The sequence below is a fragment of the Stegostoma tigrinum genome, chromosome 11 (genome assembly GCF_030684315.1).
Source record: "Stegostoma tigrinum isolate sSteTig4 chromosome 11, sSteTig4.hap1, whole genome shotgun sequence".
Taxonomy (NCBI): Eukaryota; Metazoa; Chordata; class Chondrichthyes; order Orectolobiformes; family Stegostomatidae; genus Stegostoma; species Stegostoma tigrinum.
Genome location: NC_081364.1, coordinates 16,678,012 through 16,705,797, shown reverse-complemented (window position 1 = coordinate 16,705,797; position 27,786 = coordinate 16,678,012). Strand labels below are relative to the sequence as shown.

The 27,786-nt window shown below is 39.5% G+C and overlaps 1 protein-coding gene across 2 annotated transcripts in view; it reads left to right on the top strand.

The window, feature by feature from the left end:
- The window catches only part of LOC125460536 (copine-9-like), a 428,858-nt gene that overhangs the window by 201,237 nt on the left and 199,835 nt on the right, over positions 1-27,786 (top strand). For both annotated transcript variants that reach the window (XM_059649788.1, XM_059649789.1), the window contains one exon: positions 9,545-9,621. In XM_059649788.1, the coding sequence (XP_059505771.1) occupies positions 9,545-9,621 (77 nt within the window). The remainder of the gene's footprint in view (positions 1-9,544; positions 9,622-27,786) is intronic.

The window sequence follows — 27,786 nt, the reverse complement described above, 5'->3', positions numbered from 1 at the left end:
GCCTTTTGGTCACTTTTTTTTCAAAAGCTCCACACATAGATGTGTGGAATTTGAACCAAAGTAAAATTCACAACACATGGACCAAATGCCCATAGGTACTTCTGCCATAATGCTTGTTTTATTAATGTGAATTGGCTGTAATGTGTTTGATGAATAATTGATGCTACTTGGGTAACACAAACTTTCTACTGTACAGGTGTGGGGATTTTCTATGAAGATTTCCCTATAACGTGTTTTTCTATGGCAATTTTCTGTAGCCTGAGGTCACACAAGAATGCAACTAGCTCGTTATCAGAAAATTATCTGTATTAATATATAATTCTCGACATTGTCAAAAACCGCAGAACCCTTAATCTACCTGGGAAAATATACTTAAACACTTACACAATGCTGGGCAATTTAATGGCCGCTTTTTTACGACCCTTATGTTTAATCACAGCATTAAAAACATGCTGAGCATAACGTCCAACATCTATTCATGAAATTTGAAGTTGACAAGACCTTTTAAATTTATCTATCAAAAGGTTCCTAACACCATAACACCGAATGCCATTACCCCCAAGAATCATGACTGACTTACATGGCATGTTTCGCATTGGCTTTAGGAAGCCATACACCTTTCAGAAGGTGAGAACTCAGGGAATTTTAAAATAGAGGCAGATAATTAAAAGGCTGAACCCATCACATAAGTGAGCACAGGTCGTGACTCACCATGTTTCCCACACCAGTCAACATGTGGTCAGCAAGAAATGGTTGGGAAATTTCGATTTTTATGGGTTCCCTGCTTCACTTTGTGGCTATCAAATACGGTTTTTCCCAACATCAGGATGGCAAAGTATAGCCCAGTGTGTCTAGTGGTAGGTTTATGCGCATACCTAAAAACTGTAATTGCACTTTTCACAGTAATCCATTGGCCATAAAATTGTTAGAAGATCCTGAAGATGTTGAAAGACTTAAATGCAAGTTTGTTTGTTTGTCTGATAAAATTTGATAAACACTAACTAAATCTCATTGCCAGTTTCTCAGTAAGGAAGGGAGTTCAGGGTTACTTTATCCTTGACTGTCTCTGAATTTTCCAAGCTGTCTCCTCAGCACTAGATCAATGCAAGTAAACATTTTCTCTAAATAGCATCACAGAAATCTTTGGGTTGAAAGCTTTTCAGAGCAACAGTCTCCTGGAGCTTAGCTTTTATCTGTTTTTACTGAATCCAGGTACAGCTTGTTTTTGACATCTGTGTTTGAGAGCTCTCCTGCTGCAGATGGTTATTGGAGAACTATAGAGTGTAATCAAAGTGCTCATTGCAGATATTGAGAAATATGTATGAATCAGACCTCCTGCTCCTACATAGAAAGTGGACTGTACTAAAATATTTTCCCAATTTGTTGAAAAAAATCTCAATGACAACATTTCCTCCCTTTCAACTGTGGTACGTACTAATCTGAGCTGGCTTGATGAAAGATAATTCTACAATTGTACCCAGAAAATCAATTGAAGATTATATTCATTATGGTACTGGCCACTTCCACCACATCACAAAAGTGTATGTGAATGATGCGTACAGGATCAAACTGGTGTGATGTCTGTGGTTGTACAGATTTGTCAACGTATACTGTCCAGGTTTCATATGAATTGATCAAATATCAAAGGATAACAGAGTATTCAGCCAGGTCTAGCAATCAAAAGCTTGAATTCAGGTTAGGAGAATAAGGTGGGAAACAGACCATAAGAGTGTCAATTCTACCAGATTTTTGATATTTATTGGTTTTTAAACATGTATGTTTTTAAGTATCTCATCACATCTCTCAAGCACCTCAAACCGTTTAATGAGTTATTTTGAAGCAGTTTGCTTCAAAGTATGTAGACAAACACAGCAATAATTTTGAAAAATGAGATCCCACAAGATCTATTGATTTGATGTATTGATTGATGTTCAGTACAACAGAACTTTTCCCGAATCTAGGGATTTTGGAAAATTAATCTCAATACATTCACGGCCTCAATAATAATGTCCATAAAGGATGAAGTCCATTTGGAGCCTACAGCATAATCAATTAACTTAGGATCATTCCCCTCATGGTTGTAATTTTGCTAAGTTCCTGGGAAGAGAACAGACAACCCTTTCTGGATGTGAATGTCTGCTTGAGCACGTGAGGAAGTTTCCTGAGGTCAAATGTGCGATGCTTGTTATATGAAGTTTGATATCACATATCTTTAGAATTCTGAACTAGGCTGAGTAGAGTCAGAACATTGTGGATTCAAGTACATTTTGAGCAAATAGTCTCAGCATTGCCAACAATCCGCTGAAGAAAGTCTCTGTCTTTTAGATGAGATGTTAATTAGTTCAAGAGTGTTTGACTGGTTTATGTGTGTGTTGAAAATTCTATGGTACTTGTCCAGAGAGAATAGTTCTCTCCAGTGTCAGGCAAATAGGCTTGCCTAAACAAAGAAAGTTAAAAGCAGATTGTCATTTATTTCAGTACGTAGAACATAGAAGGGCAACAGACCCTTTGGCCCACCATGTCTGTGCTGTCTGTGATGCCATTCTAAACTAATTGCGTTTGCCTGTAAATGGCCCATATCCCTCAATTCCCTGCCTGCTCATGTGTCTGTCTAAATGCCTCTTAAACTTTGGTAACATATCTGCTTCTACTACCTCTCCTGGCAGTGTGTTCCAGGCACATTCTATCCTTCGTGCATCTCTGAACACTACGGGCAACATAACACAGCCAATCTATCTAACCTGCAAATCTTTGAACTGTGGGAGCAGAAACCCACACCGATACAGGGAAAACCTGCAAACTCCACACAGACAGCTGCCCGAAGGTGGAATTGAACCTTGGTCCCTTGCTAAAAAAACTTTCCTCTCACATCTCCTTTAAACTTTCTCCATCTCATTAAACCTGTATCCCCTGTATTTGACATTTACACCCTGGGAAAAAGACTCCACTGGTCCACCATTATCCATGCCTCTCATAATTTTATATACTTCAATCAAGTTGTCTCTGAGCCTCCGACGTCCTACCGAAAGCAACCCAAGTATGTCCAACCTCTTATTATAGCTAATACGCTCCAATCCTGGCAACATCCTCATAAACCTCCTCTGCACTCTCTCCAAAGCGTCCACATCCTTATGATAATGTGGCAACCAAAACAGCACACTATACTCTAAAACATGACCTAACTAAAGTCTTACGCAGCTTCAACATGACTTTTACACTCACTGCCCTGACCGAAGTTATCCACTTCTGTTGCCACTTGCAGGGCAATATAGACTTGGACCCTACGATCCCTTTGTATGTCAATGCTCCTAAGGGTCCTGCCATTTACTGTATACTTTCCTCTTGTATTTGACCTTCCAAAACCTCACATTTGTACTGATTGAACTCCATCTGCCATTTTTGCACCCCACTTTTCAACATTCTGCTGTATCCTTTTGCAACCGTTATAGAATCCTCACAGTGTGGAAACAGGCCTTTGACCCTACAAGCCCACACTGAACTTCCAAAGAGCATCCTACCCAGATCCATCCCCATACCCTTTCCCAGTAATCCTACATTTCCTGTGGCTAACACACTTAATCTACGCATCTCTGAACACTACGGGCAACATAACACAGCCAATCTATCTAACCTGCAAATCTTTGAACTGTGGGAGGAAACCGGAGCAGCCAGCAGAAACCCACACCGATACAGGGAAAACCTGCAAACTCCACACAGACAGCTGCCCGAAGGTGGAATTGAACCTTGGTCCCTGGCGCTATAAGGCAGCAGTGCTAACCACTGAGCCACCGTGCTGACCTTCCTCACTGTCCATAACTCCACCAATTTCCGTGTCATCTGCAAACTTACAAATCAGATGACCTACATTTTCATCCAAATCATTTGTACATTTTACAAACTACAGAGGCCCAAGCACTGATCCTTGTGAAAGACCACTGGTCACAAACCTCCAGACTGAGAAACACCCCTCCATAAGTATCCTATGTCATCTATGACCAAGTCAATTTTTTATCAAATTTGCCAACCAGCCATGGACCCCATGTGACTTAATCTTCTGGACCAGCCTACCATGAGGGACCTTGTCAAATTGATTAATAATATCATGTAGACAACATCCACTGCCCTACACTCATCAAAATATAACCATTGTATTCAAGAAAGGAGGAAGGCAGGAAACAGAAAACTATAGGTCAGTTAGCTTACCTTCTGTTTTAGTGAAGGTGTTAGAATCAGTCATTAAAGGGATAGGGTCTAGGCCCGAAACGTTAACTTATGTGCTCCTAAGATGCTGCTTGGCCTGCTGTGTTCATCCAGCACCACACTTTGTTATTAAAGGGATTGTCAGTGTGCACGTGGAAAAGCGCAAAGTAATCCGGAAGAATCAGCATGGTTTCATCAAAGGGAAATGATGTTTAACCAATTTCTTGGAGTTCTTTGAAGAAATAGGACATGCTATGGATAAAAGGGAGTCTGTAGACATTTCTTTTTGTCCAGAAAGCATTTAATAAGACGCCAGATCAAAGGTTATTTCAAAAATGAAAGGCCATTTTATGGTGGGTGACTAGTGGGTATTAGCATGGATAGGAGATTGGCTGGCTAAGGAAAAGACAGAGAGTATGTATAGATGGATCTTTGTCAGATTTACAGGATGTGACAAGTGGAGTCCTACAGGCGTTTATGTTGGGGCTTCAATTTTTTAAAAATTATAACAATAAACTAAGTGAGTGGAATAAAGCCAAGGTAACCACATTTGCAGATGAAGCCAGAGTAGATTGGAGAGGACATGGTGAAGAAGATGTAAGTTACTGATGGATGTAAACAGATGGGGCAACTGGTCAAAAAAGCAGCCAGAAATTTAATGTGGAAAAACATGAAGTTTTTCACTTTGGCAGGAAAAATAAAAATGCAGGGTATATCTGATCAGAGATTGACTGTAGAATTCCAATAAGCAGAGCAATCTAGATGTTCTGGAGTGAGTTATAAAAAGTCAAAACACAGGTACAGTATGTAATCAGGAAAACTAATGGGATATTATCCTTTATGATGAGAGGTATTTGGACATAAAATTGAGGGTGTTACACTTTAGTCATACAGGGCATTGGTTAGATCATGTCACAAATATAGTATGCAGCTTTGGTTTCTGCATATAGGAAGGCTGTAAATGCATTGGAAATGGTTCAGAGGAGGCTTGCTAGGCTGATACCTGGAATAAGCAGGTTGTCTCATGAGGATAGGTTAGACAGGGTGTGCTTGTTTGCATTGAAGTTTCAAAGGTTAGGGACTGATAGATTGATGTGTATATGATCCCAAATAGCCTTGACAAGGTGGACGTTGAAAGAATGTTTATGCTTGTGGGTCAGTCCAGAACAAAGTTTTAAAATGTGGGTTGCCCCATAAGAGCAGTGATGAAGAGAATTTATTTCTCAGACAGTTGTGTGACTTTGGGATTCCCTGCTTCAGAAGGTAGTGTGGATGAGGTTACTAAATATTTTTTAAAAACATGTGGATTTCGAAACACAGATTGGCCAAGCAGGCTTAAGGGTCCAAAAGGCCAATTTCTTGTTCCATTTTGTAAGTTTGAACGGGCTTTAACAGCTTTTAGGTTTGGGTAAGTAGCATTTGAACCACTCAAGAACCCAGGAAATTACAATCTCCAAAAAGCTATGACCTAACCATCACCCCTTGAGATTCAAAGTCATTACCATTTCTTAATCCCCATCAATAAAATCCTAGAGGTTACCAGTGAGCAGAATGTAACTGGCCTAGCCATATGAATACTGTGACTATGAGAGCAGGTCAGAGTTGAGGAATTCTGCATTGAATAAATCACCTCCTGACTCCATAAACACTGTTTCCTGTGAACAATGCTTGAGTCACGATGAAATAGAATGCTCTGCAATTGCCTAGATGTGTATAGGCTCAACAAAACTCAAGAAGCTCAACAGCATCCAGGGAAAATCAGTCCACTTGATTGGCATCCTATTCAACATCGTAAGCTTTCACTCTCACCACTAACATGCACAATAGCAGTCGTGTGTCCCACCTACAAGATACACTGCAACAACTCACCAAGATTCCTCTGACAGCACCTTCTAAACCCATCACCTTTACCAGATGCAAGGGCAAGGACAACAGATGCTCGAGAATAATACAACCTACAAGTTCCCCTCCAAGCCAAGCGTAATTCTGATTTGGAACTATATCACTGTTGTTGGGTCCAAATTCTACAACGCCCTCCCTAATAAGAATTTTGATATATCAACACCATATGCACTACAAAGATTCAAGAAGCTTCTCATGATCAACTATGCAAAGGCAATTCAGAATGGATAAGAGAATGATGGCCTAGCCAGCAGTGCCCTGTAAAAGAAGGAACAAAAAGCCATGGAATAATCTGATGTTCAGTATTAAAATACACAAGAGCTCAACACCATAATTGATCCTACTTCAAGTGGGAAGCCATCCAACCACAAAGCACAGTGTGTTTTCTCTCAGCTGTGGAAAAGTACTACTGCATACCTTGTTTCAGAGAAAAGAATGAAGAACAATACAGGGCAGGAACAGGTCCTTCGGCCCACCTTGCCAATTCCTTTTCCTTATTTAGACTCACTGTTGTCTTCTGCAGTGCAATTAGGGATGGGCATAAGATGCTGGCCTACCAGCACCTTCCATGAATGTATGATAATAAAAATTCCTGTGACTTTTTAAATTCAAGCTGTCACGCCTCCCAACGGGAAGTTTCTGAGTAGACACGTGGGAACACGCTCAGTATGTTACCTTTGATCTGCAACTGGGGAATGTCAGAGGTAAGTAGTATAAGAAGAGAAACCTGTTCAGAGATGTTATTACACACCTCTAAAGCAAGTAGTACTTGAACTCTGGCTTCGTAGTTCAGAGGGAGGGATATGACTGTGCCACGAATACCTTATTCTTTATATCCTTGATGGTACCGTGACCTTTATTGTCACTGTCAGTATTTCCTTTCAGTTCTGGATTTTCCATAATTTATCAACACCATCTGTAGTGAGAATGTCCCAGATGTTCCCAGAATGCCATCATTAATATATGTTTTATCTGCCTACTCTGTTGTAACTAACTAAACAAATCATTACTATTTCAGCATCGGCTGAGACGTTTAGAATACTACATCTCCAAAATTAGGTTCATGTTAACCATCAAGCTGTTCCACCACTATTACCATAACATTTTGCATAATAGCGTCCTGTTTGCTCTTGAATTGAAATATAGATCAAAATCTATTGAGGTTATCAAACATAATTAATTTCTTATCCATCTTTTTTTGTATGTAACACATGATCAAACGTTCTACCCATATAGTAGAGACGTATGCTAACCTGTTCTGCGTCTAATTTGTTGTCCAGTCTTGAAAGTAAAAGCTTAGGAACGGTACTCTTCACATTTGCCAATTTGCTGATTTATCAAATAGATGTGATAGCTTGATTTTTTCTGGAGGAAAGATCAATGGAGGTGAATTTTGGTGCATTAGCTGATTGCTGACAAGTACGTGATTATTTTCTGGATTTGGATCATCATTGCTGGGAATTTTATTTCCTTCTCCCACATTCCATTTAGTAGCCTTGTGTGTTTCATTGAATAAATTTGCTTTTGAATCTTTATTGGTGCAGCGATTATTGTCGCAGTGTGAATTGGAGTTTTTCCATGTGGTTACAGAAAAGGTTCATGTGCTTTAAATGGACTGCCTAAAGGCAAATTATAAGGTACCACGTGACAGGTTTGTCAGCAACGTTGAAACTCAAGCAAGAAAACTGATGGAGGCAGCATGCATACCAAGTAGGCTGATATACAGGAAACAATGAGTCGTGGTGAACAGTTTTTGTTAGGGTTGAATACACATACAGTAAGGTTTTCCAGGCTTAGTAGGATAATCAGTGCTTTTCTTGATCTACATTAATGTCCTAGACATTGGTGTGCAGGATACCATTTCAAAATTCGCAGATTCTGTATCTTGGAAGTATTACAAACTGTTGGGAGGACAATGATAGACTTCAAGATGACACAGACAGTCAAGTGGAATGGGTGGACTTGTTGAAGATATTTAATGCAGAAAAGTGTAAAGTGATATATTTTGTTTGGAAGATCAAGGAAAAGTAATAGAAAATAAAATATAAAATTCTAATGTGGGTTGCAGGAGCAGAGGACCTATGTATATGTGTGCACAATCCTTTGAAGGTGGCAGGGCAGAAAGAGTATGAATAAGGCTTACAAACACCACCCCGCCTCCCACCCCCTGAGCATTACATACAGGGGATATTAAAACACAGAAGTTATAGTGAACTTTTATAAAGCTGGCTTAGCGTCAGTTGGAATATTGTTTCCAATTGTTGGTAACGCATTAAAGAAGGAACTGAAGGCATTGGAATGCAGAAAAAAAGTGCAAAAATATTTCAAAGGATGACAGACTTCAGTTACATGAAAAAAAATTGGAGGAGCTCCTCACCTTAGATGCCAGGTTTTTAGGGAGATATGATAGAAATGTTCATTATGAGCAGTCTGGGCAGAGTAGTTAGGGAGACATTGCTCCCCTAGGGGACCCAAAGGGTACTCTTATGATTAGTTAAAGAACTGGAACAGGGAGTATTTAGGATTCAAAGTGCATTTCCTGTGAGTGTAGTGGATTAAACATTCACTCAGGATTTTGAAAATGGATTTGGCTAGTACCTGAAAAGGAAAAAAAAGGAAATAAAAACAAGGCCATGGGAAAAAGGAAATGTGGTGGGATTAGTTGAGTTCCTCTTGTAGCCCATAATAGACCAAATTGGTTTATTTTTCCGTCTATAACTATTCAATGATTCTGTTCTTGGATTTATTAGCTGGTAATTTCCAGTTGATTTTGCCAATAATTGCTGCCAGCATCTGAGTGCAATGTGGATTTATGAATCTCTTCAGTATTATTGTTCTGTCCTCTTTAAAAATTCCTTTCCCAGCTCATGCATTTTCTGGTTTAGTGTTGTCAAACTTCTAAGCAGTGTCAATTAGCTTTCAGACTTGGAGAATGATGTGGGCAGTAGTAATGTTTTCCTTCACTCTGACTTCTCACTTTAGGAATGTATTATGAATGAAACTGAAACTTAACTGTATATCCTTGGGGCAAGATTTTAATCTGTTGCACTGTATATCAGTGTAAGTTATTCTGGTTATGAGTACTAACAAATTATAAACATTGATACAAGTTATTGTGTGGTACAACTTAGCACTGCTGTCCAGTATACCTGATACTGAATAGTACTTTAGTGTAATGTGCCAGATAATGTTCAGCTCCCTTCTATTGTACAGAATTGTGTGATAGCGTTGTACTGAAATATACCTGATTGTATTCCAGAACATTTTGTGTTTTGCATAATTATACATTTTAATATCACAATTTGTCACAACATGATGCAATTGATGTTGTTGGAATGGTTTTAGAATTTACTGATGTCATTACTTTGTGCAAAACACCAATATATCTAATCTTAATCTGAACATTAATTAAAAAACATGTCATTGTGAATTTTATTTTCAGGATTTCCTTGGTCAGATTTTTGTTACACTGGGAGAAATTATTGGATCTCCAGGCAGTCGTATGGAGAAAACATTGATGTGAGTATCAGTGTGAAATGATTATTTAGTCTGGAAAATTATTACCTAGAACTGTTGAACTCAATGCTTAATCCAGAATTCTGTAAAGTACCTAAATAAAAGACAAAGTTTGAAGCATTTTCTTTACAGAGCAACCTATTGTGATCTGAAGATTGTCAACCTGAAAGAGTAATGGCAGAAGATTCAGTAATAACTATTGCATACATATTTTGAAAGGAAAATCTTGCACTGTTTGGAGGAAAAGGCACAGGAGTGGGTGTATTTGGGTATCTTGTTCAAACTGTTGGAACAGGCATGATAGGTCAAATGGTATCATATGCTCCATAATCTACTTGTCCTAGATCTTGCCTGAACATCTTTTCTAGCTGAGCCCACTAAAAGATGAAAACAGTCAAAAAAAAAGTCAGAGATAGGAGAACAGGAAGGCAGAAACTCATGCATTGTCAAAACATAATTCACTGATTTTTCTAGAAAGTGGAATGTTCATCATTTTTGGAGCAGATTCCTGTAATTATGGGCCTGGATTAATCTTCTTTGTGAAGCTATTTAAATGTATGTAAGCTCATTTTCCACCGGATGCAGATTTTAACACTGGAAAGGCATTTTATCAAACATTGATAGTCAGCTCAATGCTTTTGCATCCTTGTTGCCTTTTGTAGGTTTGAAAGCAAATGCATCAATTCATAAACCTCTATCGACTGAAAGAGCAGCTGATTGGGATGAGATTATTTTAGGTGTATGGAAAAATATCACCGTTCTTTTATTTACGATTCAGCTGAACTCACAATGGTTTCAAAATGTATTTGAGTTATCCATTTAGCTGGATAGGTTCTTGAAACAAAATGGTCTGATACCTGCCTTCTGTGAGATGAGAGCCAACTAAATTATAGTCCACTATCCCTCGTTGTGATATGGGTATGTCCTCAGCCCTAGACCAGGATGCCCTGGTTCAAGTTCCACCTGCATCAGAGGTGTGGTAATAATATATCCAAATGAGTTGATTAGGAAATAACTATCAGGGTTCAGATTCTTATGGCACTGGGATAGTGTTCCTACTCTTCTGAGTTAGAATGTCTGTGTTTCAAATCCTGCTGTCCCAGACCTTTGTCATTAACATTTCTGAACAGGTTGAGTAAAATAACTGCATGTTCTCTTTGTGAATATTAGAAATCTAAGCTCCTTATTTTTCAGGTTCATTAACCTTCCTTGTGAAATCTCACACATTTTCATTTGGGAGCTATGATTCATCAATTTCCATTAACATTGATGCTTGAAACCTGGTCACAATGAAATTACCTCCGATAATTATGGTTTCGCACTTCATATAAGACTTAATAGCCGCTTAAATAATAGGAGCAACAGCTGGTTCTTGTGGTGTGGTGGCAGTGTCCCTACCCCTGGACCAGGAGGCCTGGGCTTGAATCCTACCTGCTCCAGAGATGCGTAACAACATCTCTGAACGGGTTGATTAGAAAAATAGGTGAAATTAAAAAATTAAATATTATGTGAAGGACTCTCGTAGCAGCATCCTTACCTCTGATCCAGGTGACCAGGATTCACGTTCCCATTGCGTCCAAAGCTATGTAATAGCATCACTGAACTGTGTTTTTCTTGTATTATTTAACCTATTTTTCACAGCAGCCTTTTCAAAGATGTTGTTAGTTACCCCTGAACCAGGTGGGACTTGATCCTGCGTCTCTCAGGATGAGATAGGATGTGATTGAAACTGACAGAATACTGAGAGGCCTGGATAGAGTTGAGATGAGGAAGATGTTTCCATGAGTAGGAGAGACCAGAAGCTGAGGGCACAGCCTCAGACTGAAGGAACGACTCTTAAAAAATGAGATAAGGAGAAATTTCTTCAGCCAGACAGTCCTAGATTTGCTGACCATGGAAAGCAATGCCTCTTTGTCTGCTCAATCTTGTATATTTAATGGAGATTACCTGTCATTCTTTAAAACTCCAGGGAAGTATATGCTAACTTGCTCTGCATTTCACCAAAAGGCAACCTCTACTTCCATCAAATCAATATAATAATGGGGCATAATTCAATGGGATAAAAAAATCCAGTCACCTTAAAGATCTGGAGTGACTTCAATAGTGGAGAATTTCTTTTTTTATTAGAAAACAACTGTATTCAAATTTGATCAGACCATCTACAAAGTTAATCTTACACGATATTGTTATAAAGCAGAGGTTGACATCCCGTCCCCACACTCCCCAAGAACTAAAACTGAAATCACCAAAGAGGAACACCTTGCCCTATAATCTGTAAAAGGATGTGAAAAGTGGTATAACCTGCCTTTCGGCAACTTCTAGTGTTTAAATGAAATAAATCCTGAATGCTCACTTCAAAACCAACAGTGACCAAGTTACTTATCTAATCTAACAGTGAACAAAATAACTAAACTATTAACAAACTGAGAGGGTCCCTTCTAACAACTAACTATCCCAAATAAAACAAAAGTCTAATGGTATACTGTTCCAATGAATACAACTCCCATTTACACAAAACAAGATGTACCCTCTTGAAATTACAACCAGGTTGTACATCTTCCAAAATGTTCTGTGCCTTCTCCATTGATTCCTCTGTCAGAAATGCCCTCTCTGTCGAAGCTTCCGTCAGGAATGTTAACTAGTTGTGCCTTGAGTACTGTTACTATTTAGATGGTGCTTTTTTTGATGACATTGTGGAGGCTGTGAGATTCTCTCTTGGGAGCTGAGGACTGTTAGCTCTGGCAGATGGCAGTTAGGTTTGGGGTTTTGTCCAACTGCCTTCTTTTTATGTATCAATGATGAGATATCAATTTCTTACAATAGAATTGGTTCATTGTTGTCAAAATAATCAGGATTAAATTTAATTTTTTTTTTGGTTTCAAAGTGTCAGGTTCAAATTGATTAGTTAAATTTGAAAGCTTATTTTCCGAGGAAAAACAACAGCTTGGCCTCCTAACTGTATAGCCTTTCAGTACAAATGTTTCAATACAGGTGCTCTCTGTGCACTTGCAAACTTTCAAGCTTCTGCTCTCAGACATCCATTTTAAATCTCTAAGCAAAGAAAAAGCACATGATCTTTTAAAGGGACCATGCGACGTTTTCCCCCCTTGCATTTTACAAACGCCAAGTTCAAACTTCCTATCTCCCAATCCACAAATACTCTACCCAACTTTGCAACACCTCCCCCTTAAGAAAAAAAAACATCATTGTGAAAAGATGTTTTTTTAACAACCTTAACTCCATTATATTGTTAGATCCATAACTCATTAATGTAGAGTTACACATTTTATAATTCTGTATATATTGCACATTAAACAGTGCCATTTATATCTTATATAAACATGTTTTTTAACTTGTGATAAAGCAGCTGCAATAATATTTTCAGAACCAGAACATGTACAATTTGTAAATTAAAATATGAAATTCCAATGAAATAATCCAGTGTTCTTGTCTTTAAATGTCAATTTTCAGAAATGTCACAGGATTGTGATCAGGAGACACAGTTGTCTCTGATGGCATTGTTGGCAATGTAAACATTACGATGTTGTAAGTCCGCAACCAAACTCAATAACTCATTTTCAATGGTTTAATATTTTCTCTGATCGATATTGAGTTTTTTTGAAAAATAACTGATTAGCCTTTCAATTCCCCAATCACCCTCCTGTAATAAGACAGCTCCAACACCTACATCGCTTGTGCTGATAGCAACTTTAGAGGGTTTTAAAAAGTCTAGTGTGGCTAAAACTGGTGGGGTATTTAACACTGCTTTAAATTCTCCAATGCCTCCTGGCATTGTTCTGTCCCAAAAGTTCGTGTTTTTTCTTCACAAATCCATCAATGGTGCGACTAAACTACTAAAGCTTGGTACAAATTTCCTGTAGAACCCACTCCATCTTAAAAATCAAAGCACTTCCTTCTTCAAGGATGGTCTTGGAAATTCCTCAATGGCCTTCCTCTTCACATTCCTGGGTGTCATCTGTCCATATCTGATGTTGTACCCTAAGATTATCACTTTCGCCTCCATGAATTCTGCTTTTGCCAAGTTTTCAACCAACTTTGCCTTCTGTAGTCTCTCAAAGAGCTCTGCCGCATGCTCTATGCAATCTTTCCGTGAGTGGCTAAAGATTACTAAATCATATGTTTAGATGGCACAATTAGTCAATCCTGCAATAATTTTGTTCATAAGCCTTTGAAAAGTGGATGGTACGTTTTTCATTCCAAAGGGCATTACTTTAGACTGATATAGCCTATTTGGGGTTACAAAAAAAAGTCTTTTGCTCTTTCTGACAAAGGTACTTGACAGTAACTACAAAGCAAGTCCAACAATGCAACGGAAGTGCCTTGTCCTACTTTTTCCACACACTCCTCCAGCCTTGGAATTGTGTATGAGTCAGATTTGGACATTGCATTGACTTTCCAAGCCATCATGTTTGGAAATCAACACAATTAATGAACTTCACATACTTTCACTTGTCTCTATTGTGTCTTCTTGGAGCATCACCTCCACTTCTTTATGAACCTGCACTGCTTTGAGACGATTGAGCTTGTAGGGTGTTGTTTTGTCAGAACAGCATTCCCTACGTCAACCTCATGTACTATGGCATTAGTCCTCCCCATTTTATTTCTATGTAGGCCCTTGTAGCACAGTATCAAAATTTTTAATTCAATTCTCTGATCCCAGAACAGATAGCTCACTACCCTATCCTGTTCCCTAAGGACTCCCTCATTATTCAATTTATTCTGAGATATATAAATATGTAAGTCATCTGGGTTTGATTCCTCACTCTGAGTGGCAGTAACTAATACCTAGTCCTCTGGTTCCCTATCCCCGTCTGAATAATGTTTCAGCATGTTCACATGACTTGCCTGATATTTTTTCTTCCTTTCTGGCATCTTTACCAAATAATTCATCTGATTTAATTTCTTCTCAATCTCAGGTGCACTTGCAAACTTTCAAGTGCTACTCACAGACATCCCTTTTCTATCTCTAAGCAAAGAAAAAGCACATGATCTTTTAAAGGGACCATGCAATGTTTTCCCCCCTATCATTTTACAAACACCAAATTCTAACTTCCTGCCTCCCAAGCCATAAATACTCGACCTAACTTCACAACAGTATCAAAGGTAAAATCAGTACCATTCAAATAGTATCTTAATTTGAGCCCTTCCTTTTAAGTATGGGAAAAAACACCGACCAATATTGCTGTGTGTTAAGAAGCTTTTAATTGACCTCATTAAGAACTCTGTGATAGGCTCGTTACAGAATTTGAGTGCTAATAAGTTCTTCACCGTGTTAGGTGTTGCACTTTCAGATCTTCTGTATTCATATTGCTCAATTTTCAATATTTTAGCCAGTGCACTAGCACTGACACAATATGTGTCTTAATACAGTAATGTGTTGAAGGGCTGAAATGACATTATACCTTGAAAGGATGAGGCTTGAATAGACTATTAGAGTATTGTCAGTACTCAGGTGTGTTACTGCCGTGGAGCAAGCTGTGTTACTCTTTTTAGTTTTGGGTAATTTCACTGTTGTCAGGGACATAATTTATGAATGCCATGGTAGATGTTAGATACTATGGCACCAGAAAGAAAGGTATTGTTATCAAGAAGTGTGACCTGAGCTGATATGCTATTATCATAGAATACAAATTTCTGAGATGAGTATTTCTGGAAGTTTTGAGGAATAATGAGTTTGATTTTCCTTTACACCCACTTAACAATCATCTCCATTTTTTATTTTAATCAAGGTGCCACATCAGGACAGTTGTGCATGTTAGATATGAATATGCAAACACTTTGTGCCTTTATACACAGACACTCTTTTCAGTCTCATCCTACATGCTCAAGTACAGACCAATACCCTCTTAGCTTCCCAAGGTTAAATGTACACAATATGCTGTTAGGTTGCTATGGCTTGTAAATCAAGAGAGATTGTGTTGTGAGATGATAAGGTGAAGAAATTAACACATGAAGTAGTGATAGACAACAGCAGGGAAAGGAGCATGAATGACAGGAAGAAAATTGAAAAGGCTCAGATAAATTGCAAAGACTTGATATGAGAGAGAATGAAGCCAGTTGAAACCTAGAGATGCTTTTTTATACACTCTTTCAAGGGATACAAACATTGCTGCGTTGACCAGCATTTGTTGCTGATCCTTATCTGACCATGAAAAGGTGCAGACAAGTTTTGTTCTTGGCCATTGCAATATATGTGGAGCAGGTACACCCACAGCGATGTTCGGAAGGGTGTTCCACTTTATTAACCAATGGTAAAGGAACAGTGATACAGGTTGAAGTCGGGACGTGCAGCTTGGAGAGGATTTTGCAGTCAGTGGTCTTCCTGTGTACCTTTTGCTTGTCCTACAAGATGGATGGGGGGGGAACAGCGGTTTGGAAGGTGCTGTTACAGGACCCTCAGCAAGTATGTTATATGTGGTGCATACAGCTAATACTGTGAGCTGGTTTTGTCGGAGTCGGGAGTGGGGGGAGTAAATGTATAATGTGATAGTTGGGGTGCTGATCAAATGAGGTTCTTTGTCAAAGATGGTTTTGAGCTTCTGGAGTGTTCTTGGAACTGCAGTCATCCAGGCAAGTGGGAGTATTTTATCAGATTGTAGATATTTGTCTTGTAGATTTCAGAGGGGCTCTGGGTAAACAGGAGGTGTGTTACTCATTGGAGAATCCCCAGCTTCAGATTTTCTCCTGTAATTACGTTATTTGTATGGCTAGTCTGACTCAGTTTCTGACCAATGCTTATCCCAAGATGTAACTCAGTAATTGGAAACAGGCCCTGGACTAGAATTTGGTTCACAAGAGCTGGTGATCGAAGAAGGCATAACAGGTCCTGTGATCTAATTTGAGGTGTTATAAGTATTAACTTGAACATAAAATAGGTGGAATTCTGTGATGTTTTAACAAACTAGCACAACAGACATAAAGACTTGTCCTGATGCCATCACAGTCCAACAATTCAACACACTAAAATTGGAGACCAGCTCTCCACCTTTGCTTTACTGCAAACAAGTGGTTTTAGCCTGATAACGAAATATAGCTTGATTTGTTCCCAAGTCTGTACTTCCACTGAACCCATGAAAATCCCACTTTTTTATATTCAAAAGTCTAACAATAGAACACCAGAACTTCTATCCCAATGCGCTGTTACCTTGCAGGAGATTATATACTGGATGGCTTTAAAGCAAATAAAAATGCAAATGTATGAACCTGAACAAAAAAAAGATGAGACCAACTTATTCATCAGTTTTCACTGAGGAAGATACCAGAAATTTCACAGAGCTAGAGATTCAACTGGCTAGAGAGAATGAGAAGTTGAAATAAATGAGCAGTAGGGAAAAAATACTGAGGCTGAAGGTTGATAAATCACCATGACCTAAAGGGTCTGTATCAGAGAGTTGAAGGAGGTGGTGATAGAGATAGAATTGTAGAACCCCTACAGTGTGGAAGGAGACCACTTAGTCCACTGAGTCTGCACCAACCCTCCAAACAGCATCGGACCCAGACCCAGACCCTGCCCCAGCCCCCTACAATATCCCACTACCCCACTTTTACCATGGCTAAATCAACTAGCCTACCCGTCTCTAAACATTACACACAATTTAGCATTGCCAGGCCTTCTAACCTGGGCATCTTTGGTCAGTGGGAGGAAAACCGAGCATCCAGAGGAAGCCCATGCAGACACAGGGACAATGTGCCAACTCCACACAGTTACCCGTGGCTGGAATCAAACCCGGGTCACTGGCACTGTGAGGCCGCTGTGCTAACCACTGAGCCACAGGTCATCTTCCAAAATTCTATGAATTCTGGAATGAGCCCTGTGAATCGAAGGGAAACAGATGTAATTCTATCATTTAAGAAGGAAGCCAGAGAGCAAACAGAAATATGGACCTGTCCCTCTGACACTGCCTGGCCTGCTGTGTTCCTCCAGCTCCACACTTTGTTACCTGTGACTCCAGCAACTGCAGCTCTTGCTATCTCAGATCTATGGACCTGTTGACCTTGCACCAGTTAGGAAGGAAACGTTAGAATCTACTACAAAGAATGGGATAAATGGACATTTAGTTGATAATGACTTGTTTGGACATAATCACCATGGGTTTTTGAATTGGAAATCATGTTTGACAACTCTTTGGACTTTTTTTAAACGGTGTCTTCTAGATTTTCAGAAGTCTTTTGGTAAAGCCACCTACACTAGTCTGGTTAGATAAAAAATAGCACGTTGGATAGGAGGTGATGCATAGGCATGGATTAATGAATGGCTAACAATCTCATGTTGGCAGACTGTGGCTAATAGGGTACAGCAAGGATCAGTGCCAGGGGCCCCAGCTATTCACAATACATACCATAATGATATGTATGTGGGGACCAAACATAATGTTTCCAAATTTGTGGACAGTAGAAAGCTAAGTAGAAATGTGTGTTATGAAGAAAATGTAAAGTACTTCAGGAGGATTTGGACAGGTGTAGTGAATTGGCTCAAACCTGGCCAATGAAATATAATGTGGAAGGATGTGGATTTATCTACTTTGTCCGAGAAACAGATGTGCAGAGATTGTGAAGTGTAAATGTGCAAAGGGACTTAGCTGTCTTTGTCAATTAGTCACTGCAGGCTAACATGCAGGAGCAGCAAGACAGTAGGAAGGTTAATGGACTGTTAGCTTTCATTGCAAGAGGATTCAAGTACAGGGCTAGTGAGGCCTTGCTTCAATTGTACAGGAGCCTGGTTAGGCTGCAGCTCCAGTACAGTGTGTAGTCTTGGTCTCCTTATCTCAGAAATGATATTATTGCCAGAGAGGGTATGTGACCCAGGTTCACCACACTTGTTGCTGCGATGGTGGGGACAGTGTCCCATAAATAAAATCATAGAGGTCTAAAGCATTGAGCAAGGCCCTTCAGTCTATCAACACTGGTCAAAAACAAGCACCTAGCTGTTATAATCCCATTTTCCAGCACTTGGCCCATAGCCTTGTATGATTTAGCATCACACGCACACAACTAATTACTTCTTGCATGTAATGAGGATTTCTGCCTCTCCACCCTTACTGGCAGTGATTTCCAGATTTCCACCACCCTCTGGGTGAAAGTAATTTTCCTCATATCCCTTCTGACCCTCCTGCCCCTTACCTTAAATCTATGACTCCGGTCATTGATCGCTCCACCAAGAGGAAATAAAGTTGACCAAACAGGGTTGGCATTTTCTACAACTTTGAAGAATGAGGGGCGATCTTACTGAAATTTACAAAATACCTAAAGGGATAGACTGGGTAAGATGTTTTTCCTGTTGGGGAAAGGGGACACATTTTAAAACTAAAAGCGATGCTACTTAGGACTGCATTGAGGACAAATTGTTTGCAAAGCTTGTGAAATCGAAGCCACAGAGGGCAGTGGAAGTTAAGTAATTGAGGTGTTGTTCAGCCATGACCTTATTAAATGGTTGGGCAGACTCGGTGGGCTGAATGGCCTAATCCTGTCCCAATGTTCCTGTTAGCCTGTCAGTAACTGCGGGAAGTACATGCAAAAATATTTATAGATATATTGGTCTTGCCAGAGAAAGTATTATTGTTTAAAAGCACCTGGCCATGACAGTATTAGCTAAATGGTGAATCTATTTGACTGGAAAGAAGATTATTTCCTTCCTGATTCAATTTCTTTTCAATTAATATCATCAAGTGTAAAAATCCAATTCAACAGCTTTCCATTTAAATTAGCCACCACGTACAATTTTAATCAAGCCCAAAGCCCAAAAGATAATTAATTATTGGACCACACATTTTATATATGCAGTCTCTGATTAATTTCGAAATCAAAGGCAAGGAACTTACATTTTCTAAAATGGAATTTATTTCATCCTTTTATTAAATAAGGAGATAGCCATAGAAGCAGTGTTCCTGTGGAAACCTGTTTTGGCGCTTAGATCAAATTGCACAGAGTCTCAGGTCTAATTGATGTTACTATATAGAGTGCAATTTTCTTACATCATTCTGAGCACTGTGTACTCCTCACAGGCATGTGGGGGAATCCAACTCCCTGAGTGCTCCTGCCTGATCTTTGTGTGAGCAGAGAAACAAGTGAGCTTCAAGGTGACCACTTGCTTCTTGGAGAGGATGAAATTAAATTATTCACATGATGCATCAAAAGTAGAAGTGTGAAGATTCTTTTTTAACCTGGCTTTCAACTCCTGCTGGGGAGCTGTGTCCACTAGAAACTGATGTCAAAAATTTTGATGTGAATTTCCAAAATGGATGGCAGAAATGTGCCACAGCAGACACAACAGCACTAAAAGTTTGCATTTGTGCTGAGCAGTCACTCCTTATAGAATGTGCAAAATCAGATATTTACAACTTCATAATCGTGTCTGATCTTTTGTTGTTTTCAAAATGTATCTATGATGGCTACAAAAATAAAAACAGAAATTGCTGCAAAAAATCAGCAGGTCTGGCAGCATCTGTGGAGAGAAATCAGAATGAACATTTTCGGTCCAGTTATCTTTCCTCAGAACGATTTTGAAAAGGGGTCGCTGAAGAAGGGTCACTGGATCCGAAACTGAAAGCTGTTTTCTCTCCACAGATGCAACTGAGTTTTTCCAGCATCTTCTGTTCTAAGCTTTGTTTCTGATTTCCAGCATCTGCAGTTCTTTCAGTTTTTTTGTTTAGCCTGTCATTTTTAGATCCTTGCAGCATATACCACTCCACATGAGCACTCTGACTAAGAGCAACCAAAGATACTTAGCACAGTGTTGTACAAATATGCCTTTTACAGAAGTGAAAGACTAGAACGTGCACTGGAGGAATGCTATTTTCTTTAAAGGTAATTGATTCAAACAATTTTAACATACAGAGTATTTATCTGATACATAGGCTGTATTTCTATTTTACTTTGATTATTCCAAGTATCGGGTATTTTTATAAATAATTCACCTGCCAGAGACATGGATTTATTGGAAAATTGTCCTGTGAGAATTTCTAAGGGCATGGCAGTTTTTCTTTGACCATGATGATGACGTCTCCTCTCTCCAGCTTTCCTGTACCATACAGCATTCAAAATCAGGACGCATGAGTCAATAAACTTCTCAGATCTCTGCCCATGACACCTGGCAATGAGTTATGGAAAGCTAGATTAAGAGTTTCTTTAAGGTTCCCACCTTGAAAAACATTCATCCACAGAATGAGAATGCTGTCAAATGTGTGGAACGTTTGGCAAAAAAATTGCCCCAAAACTTACGTTTATGTCACACCTTTAACAGAGTGAAAACAGCACTAGGTTCTAAAAAAGGACGGTAAATTTGGCATGAAGCGTTATTTATTGAGACAAAAAACTTACCAAAGGATGTGAGTTTGCTCACTGAGCTGGAAGGTTAGTTTTTAGACGTTTCGTCACCATTCTAGGTAACACCATCAGTGAACCTCCTTCCTTTTAGGAAACCTAAATAGATGAATAGAAAGCGGGACACAACACCAGCACTTCGTCGGAGGCTCACTGATGATGTTACCTAGAATGGTGACGAAACGTCTGAAAACTAACCTTCCAGCTCAGCGAGCAAACTCACATCCAGAAACTCAACCTGAGTTACAAATCTTCTCAAAACTCGCTAGCTTAAAAAAGAGATAGGTTTTAAGGAGTACTATAAAGGTGGAGAGATTAGGGGATGAATTTCATAACATTCAGAGCATGATGGCATTGCCAACAATAATGGAGTGATTATCATCATAGAATTCCTACAGTATGTAAACAGGCCCTTTTGCCCTCCAAGTCGACACTGATTCTCAGAGAATCCCACCCAGACCTGCCCCCGCTATAACCCACCTAATCTACACATCCCTGAACACTATGGGCAACTTAACATAGAACATAAAACATTACAGCACAATACAGGCCCTTCGGCCCTTGATGTTGTGCTGACCTGTCATACCGATCTGAAGCCCATCAAACCTACACTATTCCATGTACGTCCATATGCTTGTCCAATGATGACTTAAATGTACCCAAAGTTGGCGAATCTACTACCGTTGCAGGCAAAGCGTTCCAGTCCCTTACTACTCTCTGAGTAAAGAAACTACCTCTGACATCTGTCCTATATCTTTCACCCCTCAATTTAAAGCTATGCCCCCTCGTGCTCGCTGTCACCATCTTAGGAAAAAGGGTGTCTCTATCCACCCTATCTAACCCTCTGATTATTTTATATGTCTCAATTATGTCACCTCTTAAACTTCTCTCTAACGAAAACAGCCTCAAGTCCCTCAGCCTTTCCTCGTAAGACCTTCCCTCCACACCAGGCAACATCCTAGTAAATCCACACCAGGCAACATCCTAGTAACTTAGCCAATGCACCTAGCCTGCACATCTTTGGACTGTGGGAGGAAACCCAAACAGACATGGGGAGAATGTACAAACTCCACCCAGACCCTTGCATGAGGTTGAAATCAAACCCAGGTCTCTGGTGCTGTGAGGCAGCAGTGCTAACTACTAAGCCACGGTGCCACCCTGTTTACAGTTGGGAATCTGAAGGAGGACAGAATTGTTGGAGTGCATAGATCTCAAAGTTGTATAGGACTGGGGAAGGTTGCAGTGAGGGATAAAGTTAATACAAGATTGAGAATTTTAAAAAATATTGAAAGGATTGTAAATGCACTCCATTATAAGGCAATATCCTTGAGATCTGGCCTCTACTATGTGTTAAAAATCAGTTGTTTGCAGGACTGGATGACATTGTTGATTATTACATAATCCCTCATACTAGAATTTTCAATCTACCTTAATGTGATGTATAAATTTCCCTCTGATTTGTCAAATCCAAGAACCTTACTGGAAATGAATTGTAGCGGTTTCTTCTCACTTGTGCTGGATTGTTCAGCTACAATAGACATGACAGTCAAATATTTAAATAGCCACAGAGGCAGAGCAATAGCAGACTGGCACACAAATTCCTACCACCAACTCCTGTGCCAGTTTACTGGCATTTTCCTGCATTGAGTCATTTTGGAATATTAATCCTGGGAAAAATTATACCTTGCTAAGAGTTTATTAAGACTAGCAATGCAGACCAGAATTTTCCTCTTAGGCACGTGGGTCCCTCATCTAAGCCAAACCTCAACACAAGGATGGAGATGACCTCCTAACCACAGACTGAGATTGGGTTGGTACTCCAGCTCTTTTTCACCACAACCCCATGGCAGCAAACATAAGTTGCCCAGACTGCTGGACTCATAGAGTCATAGACTCGTACAGCACAGAAACAGACCCTTTTGTCCAACCAGTCCATGCCAACCATAATCCCAATTTAGACTAGTCCCACCTGCTTACTCCTGGACTATATTCCTCCAAACCTTTGCTATTTATGTACGTATCCAAATGTCTTTTAAATGTCATAATTGTGCCCACATCCACCACTATCTCAGGAAGTTCATTTCACGTGTGAACCACTCTCTGGGTAAAAAATTCTGCCCCTCATGTCTTTTTTAAATGTCTCCCCTCTCACCTTAAAAATGTGCCCCCAGTCTTGAAATCTCCCATCCTAGGGAAAAGATAACTGCCATTAACACTATGTATACCCCTCATGATTTTATAAATTCCTATAAAGTCACCTCTCAACCTCCTACGCTCCAGTGATAAAAGTTCCAGCCTACCCAGCCTTTCTTTGTAACTCAAACCTTTCATACTGGCAACATCTTTGTAAATTCCTTCTGAACCCTTTCCAGCTTAATAATATCCTTCCTATAACCGGGCAACCAGAGCTAGGCACAGTACTTCAGAGGTGGCCTTACCAATATCCTGAACAACCTCAACATGACTGCCCAACTTCTACACTCAAAGGACTGAGCAATGAAGGCAATCATGCTAAATACCTTTTTAACGACTCTATATGTGATGCAAACTTCAAAGAACTGTGTACCTGTACCTGTATGTCCCTCTGTTCTACAACACCACCCAAGGCCTTATCTTTAATTGTGTAAGTTGAGCTGCCTTTGATGTACCAAAATGCAATACCTTGGAATTTATTGAGATTGAACTCCACCTCCTGTTTTTTCAGCCCATTGACCCATTTGATCAAGATCCCTTTGTAATCTTAGAAAACCTTCTTCACTGTCTACTATGCCACTGATTTTAGTGTTGTCCACAAATTTACTAACCATACCTGCTATATTCTCATCCAGATCATTTACATAAATCACCTGGCAACTCTGACTAATTTTAATATCAAGTTGCCAAACATGCTTCAGAGGCTGACTCCATCTTGAGCCTCTCTCTCTCTCTCTCTCTCTCTCTCTCTCTCTCAACTACACACATCAGAAGCTCTGTTATTGGAGAGTGGGTCTGCTAATATGCCATTGTTCAAGAACTTCCTACTGACCTGGAAACTTCGGGAGCTTATTTGCCATCCTCGATTAAGCAGGGAACACACTTTCTTTTCACTAACCATAAAAATGTGTGAGACATTAGCCCTGTAAATGTGCCAAACATTGAGATCCTAAACCACAAGGCTAAATTCCCGTTCCATTTGTTATACTGCAAACTAAGGGTAGTTTGAATGGAAAATGAAAATGCCACAGTGGTACAGCTATGAATATAGGTTTGAACTAAAGTACATTGCTGGAAGAACATAGAGTGAGCATCCAAGCTCTGGAATATGTGACATGGCTGAGCCTAATCCTGATAGTGTTCATGACCACTCTGAATATATTTCCCTCAATGACCATACATTTAAGCTGTTAACAAAATAAAATTTGAGTTAAAATGCAAATGCATAATTTCTTCTGGATTTTTTTTTCCTCATCTGTGATTCTGAACTGTACAATTGAATAGGTATTGTTTTGTTTCAGTGTTTGAATGCTGGAAAATCCTATTTCAAAAAACATTGAACATGGAAGGAATTGCAGCTCTTTTCAAACTCGTTAGTAAAATTTATTATGAGCTTTCATTGTTATTTGCTCAGAGATTGAGGAAAAGTTCGTTGCTGACGAACTGGCAGTGCAAGAGTATAAACAAAATAAGATTTGGTCAGCAACAATTAGCTGATTGGTTTGTGCAGAGGTGACCAGCTACTGATGACCAATGCCTTTTGACTGCCATTAACTATATGATTGGCTTTCAGGAGGCTGAACAGCTTGTAGGTGTGAACAATATAGCCAGAAGTCTTTGGACTTCAGGAAAGCAAGTTGGGGTTGCTTTCCTTTTCAGTAAAAAGCACCAAAGCCTGAAAAGAAGATAGTTTATTTCCCTCACCAGTTGCTGTAAACTGTAGCTTTTAACTAATAAGTTAAAGACTTTGTAATTTGTGAACGAATCATTGTATGCCTCCTACAAGGAAGTGAAAAATACCTGAGGAGAAAGAGAGATCAATGAACAGAAAGTCCTGACAATCAAAAAGACATTTCAGCACACTCCATGGACAAGGTGTTAAACACCTTTTCAGTTTTTCTCCTACATTTAACACCAGTTTATTTTCTCTCTCCATATGCATGTGCAGGGAGCATTTATAAGGGGGTTAGAGTTTTGGCTAGAAGAGGAACGTGTTAATCGTTTGATATTGTTTACCTAGAGGTAGAACCTATTACTTGTGATAATTAGTAATTCTCGTTAAGTACAGGAACCTGGTTCATGCTTTTGGTTCACCTGGTCTAAAAAGGGAATTTGTTTTTACTCACTTTTGGGATGTGGGCATCTCTGGCTGGGCCAGCATTTATTGGCTGTTTCTAGCTGTCTGTGAGAAGGTGGTGGTGAGCTGCCTTCTTGAACCGCTGCGCTCCACCTGCTGTAGGTAGCCCCACAATGACGTTAAGGAGGGAATTACTGGATTTTCTCCAGTGACAGTGAAAGAACAGTGACATTTCCCAGTCAGGATGGTGAATAGCGGCAAGTGGTTCATTAATGTATACTTTTGCATTGTTTGATAAAACCTTTGACTTCTGTGACAACACTGGGAATTGTGGGACCTGATATCCAGAGCTCTAGAATCAGAGAAGCTCTACAGTATGAAAGCAGGCCTTTCAGCCCATCGAATCCACATCAACCCTCTGAAGAGCATCTCACCCAGACCTACACTCCCTACCCTATAAAAACTGAAAGAACTGCAGATGCTGTAAATCAGGAACAAAAACAGAAGTTGCTGAAAAAGCCCAGCAGGCCTGGCAGTATCTGTGACAAAAAAGTCAGAGTTAACGTTTTGGGTCCAAGTCTCCTGTAACTCTGCATATCCCATGGTTAATCTACCTAGCCTGCACATCTATTGACACTATGGGCAATTTAGCGTGGTCCATCCACCTAACCTGCATATCTTTGGTCTGTGGGAAGAAGCCTAAGCACCTGGAATAAACCCACACAGACACAACGAGAACATGTAAACTCCACACCGACAATTACCTGAGGCAGGAATTGAACCTGGGACCCAGGTGCTGAGGCAGCAGTGCTAACCACTGAGCAGCTTTACCACCTCTACTGAAGTGAGGCATCACACAAGATCATTGGGGGACTATAGATGTGAGCGCATGTTGTAGTGTGGAACTGGAGAAAGAACTCTCCTGTTCTGTTGTACAAAAGTACTTGCTTTTCTATCCAACCTTCATTTATTGAGTTCAGAGATCTGTCAAAAAAGCAACTCATCCCCTCATCAGTGCCAGTTACACAACAAAGCTAGCAAGGTATATATTTAGTTGACTCACTCACTACGTTCCTCAACAGAGGGTGGATTTATTCTGTAGTCATCAAGATGAGGCAGATTTTCAGACCTTTCTGAAAAAGTTACTTAAACAATGAACAGATTCTGTTTTTGATAGAATTAATCATTGAGCTTTAATTCTTGGTGGCATTTGATGGTAAAGTAGTAAGGTGATTTGAAAACTTACATGCCACATTAAAAATATTGGGCACAGGCTGTATCTTCCTTTAAATTCCCCCTGTTTTTCCTTGAAGGAAATGATGGAAAATCATGCCAGCTATGACTCCCTGTCAGGAATTGGCAGGTAACGAGGAGTTGTATGACAGGGGACTTGCTTGTGGGAAGCTCAGGGTGGACTTCATAGAGGAGAAACAAAGCTCTGTGTGTGCATTCTTTCTTCTCCTCGATCCACAAAAAAAAACTAACACATAGTCATTTAGTAGATCAGAACTCATGCACTGTGGAAAATAATATGCATTCTATCTTGCACTGATCAGGACATATTGCAAGAAATACCAAAGTAAAGGGAGAACACCATTTATAATATCTTTTAATCAACTTATTTAGACACATTATGATGGACATGTAGGACTCATAAGAATTGAACCTAGCCCCCTAGCCTAGAGGTAGGGACATTACTACTGTGCCAAAGCACCCTATTTAGTGTAGGAGCCGAGAGTGCTGATTAAACGGTGATTGATAGAGGCATTGCCATCTAGAATGGTTAACAGTCAAGTTTTGTTTAAATTTTAAACCAGGTAGGTTGACTCTCATTAGTTGATCCATTGTCCTGAGAAATGAACCAGAGAATGGTCATTACCTATGCTGTAAAGTTGAAATAGATGCTGCCTGCGTACATATACTTGGTAAAAGAACTTATCTATTTTAGCCTTCTTTCGGCCTTGTACTTTCTTCCAATTGTTTTGACCATATGAGAAAGTGAAAGTGGTTCTGGTGCTGTTAAAATTGATATGTATATACCAGTGAGAATACCATTAATGTTTAGCGATGTTCTTGCTTCCTGCTTAGTGGAGCTTGTTAAAATTTGAAATTATGGAATTCTGGCAATTGCTTTAAAGAGCCCACATGTTCAGGTTCAATAAGGTGAGTGGTGTCAAACATCTTCTATTGTTTATGGGCATGCACATCTAAAACTTCAGACTTGCTCAATTATTTTCACAAGTATCAATTCACTTGAAACAAATCCTTCAACTACACATGAATAGTTGATAGGAGATTCCCACGGTGACTGGACATTGCAAAGAGTGGAGCTGAGTGCCTTAGATCTCTCAAATTTGTTTGCAGTTCATATCCACTTTGTTTTAAGCATGCAGGTCTGTTAAATTATTTTGCGAAGCTGCATTCTTTTAACAAAGTACCTGTTCTTGGCTTGTACATGAAATTTAAGTTTAGGAAAAGTGCTGAACTCTACTCAGCAGGAAGCTTCCTAAGTTCAATTTGTTGAGTTTGTTGATTTATAGCAGAGCATCAGACTTCAC